Source organism: Varroa jacobsoni, unplaced genomic scaffold (genome assembly GCF_002532875.2).
Source record: "Varroa jacobsoni isolate VJ856 unplaced genomic scaffold, vjacob_1.0 scaffold_918, whole genome shotgun sequence".
Classification (NCBI taxonomy): Eukaryota; Metazoa; Arthropoda; class Arachnida; order Mesostigmata; family Varroidae; genus Varroa; species Varroa jacobsoni.
Window position 1 is genome coordinate 170756 of NW_019213820.1, and position 17742 is coordinate 188497.

Genomic DNA, 17742 nt, shown 5'->3' on the forward strand with positions numbered 1-17742 from the left:
GAAAAATGGCTCTCCGCTGTAACCAGTGACTAAGGCTTGGATTCTCATTTCTCACAAATTCGTGCTCCTTTTTAGCTGATCTGCCTGCTTAATTCTTTGGAGTCGTGACTAAAAAGTTTTTACTTCCCATTAATTTAAGTGATCGCTCGACGCTCAAAATTAGAAAGACCTTTTTATTGCTACACCCTTTTACTGCTATACGAATCTATGTCTAATAGGTTATCTTTATTTATTCTATAAGTAAAGATAACCTATTAGATATATATACCTATATTATTATTCTATAAGTTTAATATACATTCATAAAGATTCAGTTTACCAAAAAAATCAAACACTATTGTTGATTAGCCTACGTATGTTAGAAGGCAACTCCGTCATCGATGTTGTGATGTGGACCAGAATAGAATCAATCTTCTAGGCAGAAATAAGTCGCTTAGCTTGGGAGTAGATCTTTCTTATCTTTTTGTAACCGTCAATTTCAAGCTTTTATCGACAGGAGCATAAAGCTTCTTCAGAGACTCCACCATTTAGTCATTCGGCAAAGGTGCTTCTACAAGTTTTGCCGATGCCGACTTCAACCGACCGGAACGATGTGTGGCATTTGATTAAAATTCCTTATTCTCATAAAAAAACGAATATATTTACCCAGCCTGACTGTTACCAGCACTATCCAGCTAGTCCCATCCGTCTCTAACTGCTATGAATTTGTTTTCCTTGAGAATAATTTTGCTAGCAACATTCCTTACAAAGTCTCTCTGAACCTCTAAACATACCTTTTCTTCGTCGAAGTGATTTGGTGCTGAATCCCTCCTTCCTTTATGAGATACGTTGGGGCTATCAGGCAATCTTTCTTCGTTAATTGAAGTTGCTAGACGTTTTTGACTTTCAGTATTTGCAGCACACCCCTTATCAGCGCGATCTTTTTCGGAAGGCTGAAGCATGAAAAAAATTAAGTCTATTATTTCTTTTGGAAATATTACATCTTGATACTATACATAAAAGGTGAAGCCGATTTTTCTAGTATACACAATTAGGTGTATTGTGTTAACCAGCTAAGAAAGGAAACAACGTGTTATGGTGTTCATGATTGCGTTGGCGAAATGAGTTTGTTGATTAATGCCCGCTTTAACGTCAGCTCACAGTTGTATCGCATTACCGCTTTCCACGCTGCGCACAATCATATTAATTCAGCCGCTAAACAAAATGGTTTTAAAAATTTTTACCAGACATAGTCAGTTTTGCCTTATCTATTTTTCTTTTCGTATATATATTTTTATATATAGAGGGCACAAGTTGTTTTCTCTATGTTTTTCCTTCTCAGCGGTTAAACGATGAGAAATAGACGGCACTAATGATATGAAAAAAAACAATGTGTATATGTTCTATATAGATTAAATTGTAAAGGACTAAGTGAAAAAATATTATAATGTTAAAACAACAGACACACGATTGCAACCAGATCGTAAAACACAGCTTATAAGGGACTGGAAAGTAACCTGGTGAACGAGAGATGAGAGCTAAGTACGTTGGAAATTCTTTTTAGAAATAATAGATTAGAAATAAAGAGATAACCAGCCAAAATACGGCTGTATATGACGACACGGCTCGGCTTTGTGCGTATTCTGACCCAATTATGATTTAATGCGCAGTAATTGCAAGACTTGAATAACTATATCACAAAGCAACATAGGCGGTCAGCTCAATTTTTTTGCAGAAAACTTCTCGATTTCATCTACCAATAATGATAGATGTAACTATTAGACTACAAAAATTTTTCTTCCTATGTTTTAGCTCCTTATGAACCTGCGCGAGTCATCATCTATTGAGTTATGCCATTTATGATACATGATGTTTAGTGAAGAAACAAAGATATCATAATGAATCGAATAATAGACACTTGATCAAACAAACGTCTCTAAACAGCTTATTAACAATATAACACAGCAATACCGTCAAACATATACGGATGTCTTTTTAGATGTGGCTTCCATAAAATTTTGTCGGTTCCTAACCAACGGCCTATTTTATATATAATCTATGTACAGGCTCTTTCAAAACTCAGGGTCAGTTCTTATCGGGCTAACAGTGCCTGATTAATGAGACTACTTTCTAGTCCTTCCACCTTTCCCTGCGACCACAGCTGCAATTTACGTTTGGCATGCTCTGAATGTACTTCCGGATGTTTCCGTCACAGCCAGGACGTGGGTCCATAACTGGAACATTGTGTTCTTGATTTCTGAGTTGTTCATGATGTCCTTTCAGAGTCTGACCCACCCTCTGATATACTGTCACATGTTTTTCGCCCGATTCAAATCGAGTGAACTTCCGGGCTATGGCAAAACTTCAGCATTGTTAGCAGTAAACATACCTGAGTCACATTCTTCTATGACACAATGACTTGTCATACATGAATACATATTGTACCCAGCAACTATCTGAGATAGTATTTTCGTCTGAATCGCCTCACTGTGTTGTCATTTTTCCATAATCGCGTTCACGAAACGTAGAGCTCTCACATCGCAAATGGGAATTATGCCACTGCTTTCTAATTCTAAAGTTGGCCCCTTCAAAACATACTCTTATGCACAATTCACAAAAGTTTTTTGGCTGATTTACGACATCTAAAGCCGTACGGTGTCAGGGGATCCTTATGCACAGTGACTTCGCGCTTTGCCACTCCTTTTTCCTTGCTGTCTTTTGCACCATTTTTGATTTTGCTCTCTTTTTCTTAAAGCTTTTCGAGCTGTACTGTTAAGTATACATTTTGATATTTAGATTATATTTTTTATATTTGATACTTATTATAAATTTCCCTTCGTGATCACTTTTCTTCTATTGGCCTGGCTATTAGAGTTCATTGCTTTCGTAAGGTTCTTTCATAATCCCACTACGAGTTCGTTATGTAATCACAAAACCACCGAAATGGCTGAAATTTTTTAAAAATATTCAGCACAACGACGTCATTGTCCGCGTACGGACGAGAGGGTAACTTAGTTGCTATACATCTTGAAACATATCTCTTCCTGCAACGGAAACGGAGATCCGAAATATGCGTAATGGCTCGAATATTCATACATGATCTAATAAACAGACATTGCACCACACGTATCAGTAAAAGCCTTCTATTTCACAGCAGTTTAAAACTACTTTTCTAGCGCGCGCAACCACTTAAAGGTAGAGGAAGGCAGCTTTTACATGAAATTTACCGTACGCGAATATTTATTTATGGTGTGCATCAAATAAGACACTGTGTGGCATTCTAAGTGGCTTTACTTAATTGGCTTATATTAGGTTAGAACTGCAGTAATTTATTTTATAAATCTAATAAAACGCACCCTTTATTCAAATTCTCGCTAGAAATAATTGTATTATATCCTCGCCCAATTCTCTCCTATCTCTCAACCAACTTATGTCCTTTTCGCCAGAAATCTTTAGGCTTGGTGCTGAGGAACTTGCCCAGCCAGGTTTCAAGACCCTCTTCACTGTCTCATTTACGTTATTACTCCTTTCGCCAGTCATCGCAAAAAGGTGAGAATCCATCGGAACGAAATCTGGGGAATATTGTGAGTGTAAGAGAGGCTCACTCTGGTGGCTAGCCACGTTCACCCGGTGCAGCTGGCTATATATAGGAGCTTCTTGTTTTACCAAACATGGCTTCGTATATAAACCTTTCGGGTCACACCAAATCATGGCCTTTTTGGAATAAAGATCTGACATAACTCTGACCTTAAGTATATTTTCTGGAGCTACCCACTTCTTCCTTTACTTAACAATGACATGGATATATACCGGTGGCAAATTTGCGCAGAAACCTGTCATTGTGACCGAGCATTGCTCGGTGTGATAAAATGTTGAGAAGCAATTATAAGACGTATTCCTTTATGGTGTTCACTTAGTTTTGGAGGCATGCCTGCTTCTAGCTTTTGAATAAATCCTATAGATATTATGTACCTGTCAATGGTTCTATGACTGCAGTTCAGTCTAATTCACAAACTCTTTGCCGGCCGTTCTCTCTTAAAAGTGCTTTTAATCAGTCTTTAGCAACCTTAAGTGGCCGACTGGGGAAAAGTGTATCGTCCAGTCCCAGAACGGCTTTCTTGAGCTTTGCAAACCAGTTTCCCAGAGTCCTCCCTGTACACGCTACAAATATTCCGCGCTGCTTCGGCCGCTGTTTAGCCTCGACGAAAGGCGAAATAGAATAGTATTGCTTTTTTTTTTCTACCTGTAAACCCCACTTTTAGAACCTGCAGTCGACGTAATATTCTGTCCAATGAAATTACAGTGACCTTACCGGAGAGTATAAATAATTTTCGAGGAGAGAGATGGGTAAATAAACAAAGGTAGGAAAGATTTGGATTTATACTTAACTACATTCTTCATATATATGTGACGTATTTCAGCTCAGTTAAAACTTCCTAACGAGAAATACCAGACTGCAATAAAGGCTTTTCATATTTGTTCTTTTCGCACCTGTGAACCAAAAAACAGCTTATAACACAAAGTCGATTAAAAATGCCTTATAAATTCGACTTTATTTTGCATCTCAAGTAGAAGAAGTGAAGAGCCTACTGTTTGCTCTAAACCTCATAATCTCGGACTTGGCTTTGTTAATACATCTTCTATAATTCGATTCATAATGAGTTAATGTTGACGATGCTTACTGCAGGTGAAAGCGGTGTCTGTACGGTGTACATGATAATGTCGTTATTGGAATTACAGCAAACCTCATTTATCTCACATTATGGTAATTATTTTAAATTTCTAAAACGTACGTTATCTTGTTAAAAAGACATGATTGGCGTATCGCCTCTAGGCCACAATTACTTGTATATATTGTACACATATATGACAGTCGCTGTCATAGAAGAGTGAAGCACCAGGGAAATACTCTACAACAAGAGTAGTTAAGTACACAAGCAGTTTTAGAACTAAGCTTACCTGTTCGGCTGAAAGTTTTTGGTGAAGATAGTCCTGAGTGTTGCCTTCCATGATATGATATAATGTATATTGCCCAGGCGGTGATATCAGATTTAGAGGAGAGATATTGCACCTGGGTGGAGGACTCGAATCAGAACATCCGCTTTCTGGTGCTCCGTGAATACCTGATATCAGCACTTGCGACGTCTTTTTTATATTTAACTCCTCTAGATTTGGTGTATGCACATCCTGGAGAAATTGACATTCAAGTGACAGATCAAAAATGCAATCAAACTTATATTCGTTTTAAAATGCAAGCTATCCAAAGAAATTTTCAGAAGGTTTAGTTTGAAGAAAAGAAGAACATCGATATCGACGTTTAAATAAACGTTGCTCTTTGACTATTTGCATCTCACTGTAGCCAGAAAATATGTCCCAGTTCCATACAACCGTGCCGAATACCTAGATGTGAATGTCATTGTTTGTAAACCAAATTTACACATTACGCTTTTAAAAAAATTAAGAACCAGCCGTTTGGGAGCCAGCCGTTTGAAACAGTTTTTTGCGCCAATACCGGATATAAGATTCGAAACATTTAAGCTTGCTCACTATAATTGTAAATTTCTGCATTCACCAAAGCATGTAGCTCTCTCGTGATTGTTTTTACTGACATGTGCGAAATCTTGAATAAGCTTGATACTATATAAACACACAAAACCACATACACAGCAGTGATATAGCAGAGAGCGTTTCAGGCCTACCACCTTTGCAGAAATGGTACTAATTTTAAAACTCAAGATCGCAGTGCCTTTATCTGGACACCTGACATTTTTCCTATTAAGATTTAATCCCCAAAACAGTATATCACATAATCCGTGTAAGCTTTCCTTTTTCAATTCTAAGTTATATGCTCTTGGGTACAATTTCGACTTCCAAGTTGCTATGCTCGCAATTGCTGTAGCATTTTTCATCAGCCGAGCGAAAGAAAGATGTATTTTAAAGTATTCTAAAGCCGACACGGCGTACCGACTCAGAAAATTGGGACACACACAAAAAGCCTCGAGTAAGTTAATTCTAATTACGACAAGCCAGCGTACCCAGTGAGCTGGCAACGTTTGGTACATCAATTACCTCAAACGAATCAGGTTCAACTGGATGCCGCAATTTCAAACGTTTGCACTTGAACCTTCTATCTGCCCGACTAAGGTGATTTTACTGGCTAAAATTAAATACGTAAAGCAAGCAAGCTTTTGTCATCCGTTAAGACATGGTAAAGAATATTTTTCTACGTGGTTCAAGGGGACACATCGACAAGTCCTGATGAATCAACGGTCAAAACAAAAAAAAAACCAAAAAAAATTCGAAATTATTTCTACGTTTTGGGGGTCTTTGGGTCTCTATAGTCTAATTCTCAAGGCGTCAAATCCAGTCAGTTTAGAGGCATGCTTTACAGTAATGTACACAATTTTTGGGTAGGATACAAACACGGTCTTTGCTTTAATCGCTCAGTTATTGCAATTAACTGAACATTGCTCAATTATACAATATTCCACCGATTATATTCCACCATTGGCCCATTCTCCGTAAAGGTATATTAAATTACACGGAGTGATTTGCAAGGGTGACAAACTTGAATAGGTTTTAAACTACGTACCATTAGCGCACAAAATTGCGTAAATGTATGCATAAAAATATGGCTATCTACAACTATGAACTGACTGAGTATCATTCGAGAATAATGGGTATAAATATAAAGATGTCGTTCACCCCAAAAACTACGCTCGGTCATTGAGTTTCTTACGAGAGCGTTAGCAGATTTTATTGAAGGGCTGTAAAGACACCGGGCGTGGAAACCTTAAGTGAAATAGCAGTCTGTTACTGGTGTAACTGGATCGGGGAACTGAAAGCCACGGAACTTGTATTTGCACTTCAAAACATCAACAAAAACAAGGATGAGCTACTTGTCTTTGGCTAACCTAGACGCGGTTTTTGCTTATAATAGTTGCGCAAGTTATATTTAGGGTATACTAGGCGTGTTTTCATCTATCCGAGGCTCAATTCTTGAGAAATCAATTTTTACGTTTTCTTCAGAACTCGATACCAGATTGACTTCTTTGGCAGCTACATGGGCTTAAGGCTCTAAAATTATAAGCACAGATAGTGAGATTAAATACCTTTTATGTATTTTAATTGCAACAGCGTTTGTCCCTTTTTGAAAGAAGACTTTATGATAATTAGGTCGGGAAACTTCTAAAAAACTGATACATTCTGTTTATCTACCCTGTCAGGCATAGAGAATTTAGCACCGAAACAGCCACGTTTCATTATTACGTTGAAGCTAGAAACTAACATACAATTTATTTAACTTCATTAAATCCTCTTAATATTTCCTAAAGCTATTGAAGTCATAAAACATATCAAACGAGAAATAGTAGTCAAGCTTTGGCACTACCAACCCTTTGGAATCGTCGTACGTCCACGTTAGGATTTCGCATTGATGGAAGGTAGCAAGAATAATGATTTACGAATTCTGTTACGTTATCGCCATGATGATCAATTTGTCTTTGAATAATCTCTCTATGTAAATCATCTCGCAAGTTGTTGGCAATTTCACTGAGTTGCATCTCCTTTTCTGCCTCGGCGATTCGTCGAGTGCGTAGGGTGCGCGGGCTGAGAACCATTGGAACAACTTCGTGTTCGATCGGATCGTTCCTGCGAGCAGGTAACGGATATGATCCTCTAGATAAATGAGTATTTAGCGGAGCAAGCTGGAAACACAAATACATACGTTATATATATATATATATATATAATGGGTCAAATGTTAAGATAGGAAATTAGCTACGTAAGCGAAGAGCGAGTCACTCTGAGACATTTCTGCGAGTTAACAATAACACGTGACCAGCCCGTTAATTTTGGTGACAAAGGTGAATGACTGGCGGTGTGGTAAGTTATTGCTTATGTAATTGCGAATGGCCCCCAAGTAAAATTCCACTAGGAGAATCCCTAGTGATGGACTGTGGAGTATAAGTAGCTTGCGAAGGAATGAAAACTTGAAGGAATGAATGATTTTGGGACGTGCACGAACATATATGCAAAAGTGGCCCGGACTTTGGATTTCAAAATCGGTACAGGGGAGACATAAGGTAGCTTTTAAATAAATCCATACAAACGCGTTCCTTTAAAAGAGGCTGGCTCGTTTAAATGTTTCGTATTGTTACAGAGGACTGTCATTCAGCGAGTCTCTAATTAATAAGCTAAATGTGAACTTCCAGTTTAAAGTTTTTTTGGTAGCACTTGAAGAATCGCAAGATCGGCACATTTCGTTCTTTTTCACGACGACTGGCTAACTCGTTAAGCTGAATTAGTCTACGTAGTTCAAGATTACACACCAGAAAGATCTGGCACCTGCTGAAGGGAGCGTATTTAGAAAACGTGCTGTTTCAGCGTTAAGCCCCTTCCTGCTTGGTAACAGGAGTGCAGCTCGTACTATCGTCCCGTTATCTCGATTACCACAAACCTGTACAACGATGTGAACATCGCAGCGTATTAACTAAGGATCTATCGATTGGCAACAGTAATTAGTGAAATGCGAAAGTAGAATTCTTTTTGTTTAGGCAAAGATTCCTCTACCGTCCTAACAACTCGTGGTTCAACGGGCAGCCGAGGCCATAATTTTTTTTTAACTGATACAGGGTGAATCAAGTGTAGAGAAAACTGTCCGTCGCTTAATAGCATATTATATTCTAAACAGAAATATTTAAGCTGTGCACCGGTGCAGCTTGCGGAAAAAAATCACAATACATGAAAGTATGCACTCCGACGACAATCCAAATGAGTAGAAGGTCTATTGGGTAGGGCGAACGGCCAAAATGAATATGAGTACTATCATGACAAAGGATGTACTTCAAAGCGACGGGAGGTTTGGTTGTGGTGACCTATTACGGCGGACTTGTAACATGCACCCTCCTCCCCGGTGTCGAAGGACCGTGCTTACGCCGCCCGCTGGTCGATTTTGAAAGAATCAAATCCCGCTCCACATACATGCGATAAAATCACGTAATAGCCTAAATTGTGTAATGCAGAGTTAAAACCATTAAATGGTAGCAAATACCAACCACTGTATGAAGATACCTCACCGGGTATGCGTGGCAAAATTTTAGTGAATCAAATATTATAACGTGAATTCGTGAGTAAATTAACCTCTACCGCTATAAAGCAACCGTTCCTCCGGACCAATGACAAAGCTAAACGAGTGTTCTTCCATATATATTATGCTGTTGAAAAAAAAGTATTAGCCATTATCAAACCAAAATTGAAGTGAACAATTTTTGTATTCTAAAATAATAAACTAAATATGCGTAATTTTGATTAGTTGTCATTTTTTTCCAAGACCATAATCCCACCACACTGCAACATCTGTGCTTTCTGGATGAAAAATTTTCACAAGCGATTCTTGCGTTCTTCCATTAAAGGTTTTACAGAGATCGAAATAACTGATAGCCTGGTGATGAAAGATCAAGTGTTATAGACCTGATTCATCAAAACACAAGTACTTTCAATTTTTGTAGTAGCTATAGATGTATACGGTCTAGTATTTTAACGGTGAATGGCGACTCCTTCTCTATTCGCTAGCTTCGGATTTTTTCAATGACTTGTAATTTTGTTAGTTGTTGACAGTAAAAATTAGAAGCAATCGTTTTACCAGGCAGCAGGAACTCATCATGTACGATACCTTTCTATCCCTTCTAAACATGCTGCATCATCTTTGCGTCAGTCTGGGCTTGGCCACAGATTGTAAAACACATTTTTTACCTTTTTTTTTCATTTTCATATCATTATTGTGCACAATCCACTTTTTAGCACCCATACTGCTTTAAAAATGGGTCGATCTTGTTGCGCTTGTCTGGATTGTAATTATTTTTTGTGTCGATTTGGGTGGCACCCGAGATTTGTATCCACGTGTGTCCAAATGCTTTATAACTGGTGATAAACTGGTGACGTTCCTTGATAAAATCGTGGCAACTGATGTCTCAGTCTTATTTAACTTTCGTGATAATTTCATCAGCTTTTTCTACCTGTGGTCCAATACTACAAGAGGCATCCTTCACATCAAAATTTCCAGGACGACAGCGAAAAAATCATCTTTAGGCTACTTTCGATTACGTCTCTTGATTATAAACAGCACATGGGCCTAGGCAACATGTGCTTTATCGTACTGAGATTGTAAAACATAGCATAGAACACAAACATAGAATTTTCGGAGATATTTTAGTTATTATCGACGCGCTTTATTTAAAGTTTGGATAAAATCATTCCAGCAATCCTAGGATATCAACTATTCAAAAATCGGCTTTTGAATAACAGCAGTGCCAATAGACGTGACCTATATTATCTGAAATATGTTACTTTAAAGCCTATAAAACCATATATATATATATATATAAACTATAAAAGTAATATTTTTGACATACAGATATGTACATAGTAGAGCATTTCAAGTGAAGACACACTTTGGGTGGCTGGCTGTCGTATGTGCTTGTGTTCATCCACTATTTCAGTACAAGAAAAAAATCTTGAACAAGGCAACAAACTGTTGCCCAGCCTCTCCGTGCTGGACGAACTCCACAGAAATTAAAAACTTTTTCACGAAATCACCGACCTACGCTATTGCTAGCTTGATGTGGTTTGTACACAATCCGAGGATGATCTACGTATGACAAGTCCTCCTCGCAATGATCTTAAGCGAAGTTTTGATTCAGAAAGCTCGAGATTTTTTTGTATTATCTTTTGAGAGATTTTTATATAAAAATTAACTGCCGTTTTAGAATGGAGAATATTAATTATTGATTGAGCCGTCGAAATATGCTACCACAGTTAGTCTTTTTGATACTTCCGCATTTTTTGAAATCTATGGCTATTTTGAGAGTTTGAATTTTGTCCAGCTTATTTAAAATTCTAAATTTGATTCCCTTGGAATCTTTTATATGTAGCGTACTTGCTATAAATATCGCTCGATGCACGGTTACTATAAAAAGGTATTAGCCAGTTACTGAAAAACAAACACCCCAACAATATTGCCTCTTGAGCAGTGGCAGAATAATATCGCGTAGCATAAAGAGGTATCACCTCTTGTAACAACTATATGAGAAAATACAGGGTCAATCACCCTTTTATACATTGACCTTAGGCTGATCCAGTTTTTGTTCTAACATTAAGTAGGCATCTTCTGCGACATAATAACTATGCGACACTTGAGGGTCTGCACCCAGAGTTTCAAACTTGTTGCATATTGGGCGTATCGTTTTTTAGACGGTGATGTGGTTCTCTTGTATACTTTTATCTGTCTTGCTTACAGCTTTTCGTCTTCCAGTGTTATTTTATCATACTCTTCCGTTTATCGTCAGTCAGAACCGTATTGAAATATTCAGCCTTCAACACTTACAATAACATGGAGTATTTTTTTGAGCGATGCGAAGTCTCTAATTTATACCATGTACAGTACACCACTATTAACTTCTACTACGTTGCACAGCGACATACCATGCGAGTCTTTTGAGGAAATCGCTAGTAACAATGTTATTAAAACTCTCTCAAAACAAGAGATGACACAGTTCGGTGCATTACAAACTGTATGTTTAATGACTAGCTGTCATTAGAGAGACACAGTTTCATGACGTGTAAGAGACTTGCAGCTGTACGCGGTCCACGAACGTGTTAAAACAAAATCAAGGAACAACGTAAGTATTGATGATCAAACGTATTCAGATATGTACAGCAATACATGTAACATATTCGAGAGGTACAATAAGGAATTGCGGATTAGTTCGCTAAGAAAATTGAATTTTGGTGAGTTGTATTTTTAACATACACTAACAAGGCTTAGGATCGAATTAAATTGTGGTCTGTTTACATGAATAAACCGGATAAGTTGCAGAAAATACCCTTTGCCGTTATCCTGACGGGTAAAGGTGATTTTCGAAAGTAAAGCTTGTAAAGGTTAACTGGTAAAAGAAGCTATTGCCGCAAGGTACTTTCCGCCATATTTTTCATGCGTCTTTCCACTTTTTTGGAAATTCAAGGCATGATCCCAGAATTAACGGAAATTAACAGAACGGAAAATAATAATGATCGCTTAAAAATGATAAAAAATACCAAATACTTTATCTAGGCTGTACTCGTCGATTTCACGACGATTTAACGAAATACCAAGAGCCCTGAATTTGGTTCTGTGGTTTAGTTTGGAACCGTCGAGGCAAAAATTCATAAGAGTTCATCCAACTCAGGGCTTTGGTTTTACAAGGAGAAGCCCATTGCGATACAAAATACCCCACCAACAGTACATCCATTTCACCAAATGACAGGAGAGGCTCCGAGCAATAACCTCAGCTTTTACTTTTCTCAATTCTCTTAAACGATTTCCTAAGCAGCATAGTCGGTACCTGCAACCCTGTGAGACCTGACATGTTCTACTGGACGATGATAATCTCGCGGTTCACGGGCGGGGTGAAGTTAGGCAGACATCGGCCCGCCTTCAACTATACGTGATAATCGTGATCTAGGAAGCAACTCGGAAAAGACCAAAGAGCTATGAAGTTTCGAAAGGCACGGATACTAGATATTGTACTTTTCCCACTAGAATATGTGAAGCATGTTTGCCACGCAGGTTTGGCTATATCCTCTTCCAGGATTTGTTACACCGAATGTTATACAATGTGTTAGATTGCGAGCGTAACTGTAAAGAGGCCTGTACTTTTTCTTTAATATCAAGCTCGCAGCAATGATCTTATATGGCATCAAACTCGTCTGGGGAACCTTAACATAGTTTAAATGGCATAAGTTAAATTAGGTACTGCGTTTCCCAAAAGAGCGCTGGACGTGCACACATCCAGTTAAAATCACTACGTGTATTTTTTAATAGATACGTTTCGATTTGTTAAAGATCTTCAACGCCACTTAGATCTACTAAAAATGACTTCGTACGACAATCGGAAAAACAAATGATTAGCGTCGACCTAAAGTTTTTTCTTCCGAATATATGGTGAAAAAACATCTAGGGAGCTACACAGAAAGGGCAAGTAATCAGCGACGTAGCGCATAGCTTCCACCATGTACGTGCTAATAAATCGTATCATGAGCCAAACGAAACCTACATTTGCGTACGTTGCCGTGGCCCCTCTCGATGACACCACTTAGGCTCATGTCCAAAGGTGTCTTCCTTGAATAGCGATTATGCTTACACTGTAATTATCGCATAGTATATTTGGCATGCCACTACAGCAATATTCGAGGGCTTTTGGAATCGAAGGTACGTTGCAATTGATTTCGAAATATTTTCTATCTGTTTCAGGATTTTCTTTTGGTGGAATAATATTTTTATATCGCATGTTTGGTAGTTATTCACGTCTCAAACGAAAATGTTAATTTTCGTTAAGTATAGTTTTTGAAAATAAACATTGGCACATTTAAGAGATCTATGATGTAAAATGGGTTTTGTATCTTCTTTTTATCGATAAATGAAGATAGTGTCAAAATCTCGTACAACAGCAACAATTGCAATGAATCTCGCAACATCAAGACGCGTTACAACCGTAGTTGCGATTTATTCATTTTGTTTCTAAATCAAACGCCAGGCATCTGAAGACCAGCCTGCCCATCAGCAATTGAACTTTCAAGTATTGTAAGTATATTTCAAATTCAAAATAAATAGCAATTTGTATTCACAATACAATTATACTGTGTAGGACATTATTAATAGTTAAATTCGAAATTGTCTTACCTGTGGAGAATGCTCTTCACATTTAGTGTCATCGCCTGCATCTCGTTCAGTTTCCTGGTCACTGGCTTTTTTCTGAGATTCCTCCTTATGACTCAGTCCTCCTTGCCTAATGTTACTAGTTTTCCTTTGTGTATGATCTAGACCTCCAAGTTGTCCGCCTCCCTTATTTGACTGCTGCTTTTGGTCATTTCGACCCATATTATGCTGTTCTTCGCTCATTTGCGCCATCAGACTTTCCTTTATTCTTTATTCATCAATGAAAAGAGATAGGCCACAGTGTTGAAATAGCGTTGAAATAGACACAAAGTGTAATAACACTGAAACGTAACGTTAGAGTTTACATTCATAGTTCGAATAGTAGGCTTTATCGGTATAAGCGCAATACATTCGTTCATGTTATCTTTCAACATTACTTCACCAAATCACAATTTGTATTCAAGTAGGTAGAATCAAGAGGTAAATTCGTAGCTAGAAAAAGGTAGGCAGTTTTTTCTTGAGTTCACTCCAATTCTAAACTTAATTTATTTTCGTAACTCTAAACGTAGTTTTCACTAAACGAGAATTGGACGGTTTTATACATGTGTATGCATATACTACTAGTGTGCATTTTAAAAGAAACCATTAGCATTCCAAAGGTTTAAGTCACCACGAAAACTTATGTCTGCTTACTTTCTCTGCGCTTATTTCAATTTCGATCGTATTGCTCCTTCATATTATCTGCAAGCCCATAATCACTCGTAAATTGGTGTACTAACACTAGATCACGCTAAATGCTAAATTAAGACGGAGGTGTTCGGGGTACATTTTTGCCAGTTCCTTGTTGTAACGGGCGTGCATTTGTTCACAGCTGTTGGTGTTAGAAGAAAGCCCGTGTACTTTAGAATCGAAAGATTAATTTATTATTATGGCGGTCGGGGCCTGATTTCTGAAATATCAAAAAAATTCTGCTATGGTCTACTATTTTCAAACCGGACAGATTGTTACCAAGGTAGTAAACTAAAATTAACTGCCTAAAACAAGGCATAATAGTGTATACAAATGATGTAAGAAATTATACATCAGTACGCAAGATCCAGAATAGGGATTAGACCAAAAAAGCAAAGTTCGTTAAAAAATGCACAAACTCCATGTATGATGATGTTAATAACTAATTTTAATGCAGCACATTAAAGGCTTGTCTTAAAAGGGGATTATTGATAGGCTATTGGCTTCTTTATGTAAGCCACAATGCTTCACTTCCAGGTCCTTATTTTCTCGGTTTGGTTTACGTGACGTTTCAAACAAAGAGAAGTTCAATGAAATAAACATGTTCGTTAGGTGTGTTTCTACCGGTGCATGAAAAAAATACGTCTGAAAATTTGTCCTCATTAAGACGCAGCCAATAAACAAGCGACGTCAATTTAGCTTCGATGTGTCCCAAACATTCAGTATTATTCGCTTATGATCTTTTTTGTTTATTGCTTGACGTTTTTGACTTTTTATTCATGAAACTGCTATGAGTCGTAAAAAACGCTCCACCGAGGCCAAAGTGCTTCGAAAACAATCCCAAAAAAGTTGGGTGTATATTGCAAAAAGTCTGTAACTGAGAGAACTACTTAAATTCACTTGTTTAAAAATGGAATTTTCTACCTAAAAAGCATCGCATTGAGCGCTGTCGAAGATCGCCTCAACTCTTTACTCATCTAAGCGACGTCAAGTTTGAAAATCACTCCATCCACATAGACTCCTCGTTTTTCTCTTTTTCATGTTTCAACCTTCAATTCACGATGCGATGCCGCTTAACATTCAAGCTAACACATCAGCGTGTTCTATAGGGAAAACCGTATATTTACTGAAGGGAAGCGTTTGAATACGAGTCGTATGTATATATATATATACTTATATATACCAAGTTCATCGACCCGGAACAGCTACTTCATTACAGAAATTCTTTTTCCTGAGCCGACCAATCGTTTAGAATACCCTCAGCAACCCCGTTACATTGTGCAACTTAATGCGACCAACCACTCCATTTTACTTGGTCGCATCCAACGATCGATTGTAGTTCTCCTCTGGTAGTGATCCTCTAATTTTCCAGTAGCATAAGGTATTGCTCGATTGCAAACTGAGATATTTACGAATGTTGCGATTCCCCTGCCTCGTTGTGTTAACTATGCTATCCCATTGCATCTATCGGCATAATAAATTTCTCATTTCAAGTCAATATTTTCGTTATTTTGGTGGACTTATTTCACTCATTTCAGTAAATATTTATCTTTCTGGAATGATCTCGCTTTCCTATGGACTGTCCTAAAAATGCCCCATGTCCCATTAACTTAGCTGCTTTGTTTTAGCTAATCGATTAACGCACTGCGTGTACCTCATTATTTGAGAAAATAACTGAACTCGACTTTAAAATTGCTAATATATATTCAAATCTTTTTATTTTACTTTCAAATGTAAACTTGATATCTGACAGTACAGGCTGCGTTAGTCTAGGATTTTACCTGACCCAGACCTGAAACCCTCCTGCAGTGATTTCCATTCTCTCATTACCAGATTTTCGCAACTTTGGTAGCATGTTGCATTTATGTTCTTCTTCTATTTCAGTTAAATCCTATGTTCCGGAGAAAAATATACATCCAGCTGAAGAAGACACAAAACTGAGATAATCCATGTTTCATCAGTTTCCAACTATTTAAGCAAAATCAAGCAAGGAGATGAAAGACGGAAGTCTTCTCTCAAATTCGATGATAAGTATTCTCTAGAATTTGAAAACACGAAAACTTCCCAGTATAATAATTTTCACAAATTTTCAGCGACTGTTAGGCAAACTGCAAAAAAGGTTAACTTAGTTAATATTTCGTCGACAGTTTCGCAGATTTACCAAAATATTAACCTATAGTGTAATCTTTCGCTGATAAACATCGGAGTCGCTGGTTTAAACTCCGCCAGCGACATTTACGTACGCAGTCTGCATAACTTGAACAGAAACGAATTCTGTCTTCCTAAATGCTGTTTTATTTCTCAACGTAAGTTTCCTTATAAGTCTATACATTTTTCCAGTGATGTTTTCAACTCTATAATTTCTCTAAGCAGAAGTTTGCAATTTGACCTGCAAAATACGAATATGATGGCCACCTCACTCGATAAAACCCTAACCTCCTAAAAAAAAGGTCGCTGGAAGCCCGCTCTGGTAAAGTTAATGTAACTCAATCAATAATATCTCAAAAAACATTCATTATTTTCCGATGATAGGGCTGCTGTCACCTTTTTTAGAGTCGGTTCAGCGTTTGCAATCGGCCGTTTCGAGTATTCTATGCTTTCGGAAACCTAGCGGTGTACCCATACATTGCCTTTTTAAATGTAAACATTTCGTGACGGCGCAATATTCAACTTTTCAATTTTTGTAGAAACGATATGACAGTTCTAACGAGTAGCTTCATCTTTATGTTGAAGCTAAAAACTTTTTAGACTACTCTTGCATTATACGATAAGTGTGGTAAAATAAAGAAACAAACAATATTCAAATACGTATTAACAAAATGGTACAGTTTTATAATTTGTCATGAATAACACAATCACGATTGAGTTCAAAGTTTAATGTTTTGCACAGAATGGATTCATCATAGTTATTGGGGAACAATTACACTAAATAACACTGCGCTACAGATGTACTTTTCTTCATATTAAATTTAATTAAATCATACGTCTTATTTTGGCTGATTTAAAATGATTGTGTCAAAAAAAAGTTCTAAATTTTATGTCAAACGTTTGCCCCTGGTATAACAAATATTTGGCACCGATCCAGGTGGTTTGCTGAAGTATATATGACCGGTGGAAATCGATGCGGCTCGCTAATTCCTCAGTTTCTCACGTACGTTCGACAGGGTAAGCCACAAAGCGTCCATGATAAAACAGTTATTTACTACAAAACATTTCGTACGTAAGCTCGATACTGAGAAATACTATGCTTCGTCTATATGAAGCCCTGTTAGGGTAGTCTTTGCTAAATATACGCTGTTGACTTCAGCTGTGCGAAGTCGTTTGCTGACAACCTAATTATC

General features: G+C 37.6%; 1 protein-coding gene across 4 annotated transcripts in view; it reads right to left on the bottom strand.

The window, feature by feature from the left end:
• Nucleotides 1-17742, bottom strand: part of LOC111264962 (uncharacterized) — a 90035-nt gene that overhangs the window by 33860 nt on the left and 38433 nt on the right. For all 4 annotated transcript variants that reach the window (XM_022841249.2, XM_022841250.2, XM_022841251.2 and 1 more), the window contains 4 exons: nt 13697-13940; nt 7374-7685; nt 4939-5166; nt 774-932 (listed from right to left, as the gene is read on the bottom strand). In XM_022841249.2, the coding sequence (XP_022696984.1) occupies nt 774-932; nt 4939-5166; nt 7374-7685; nt 13697-13940 (943 nt within the window). The remainder of the gene's footprint in view (nt 1-773; nt 933-4938; nt 5167-7373; nt 7686-13696; nt 13941-17742) is intronic.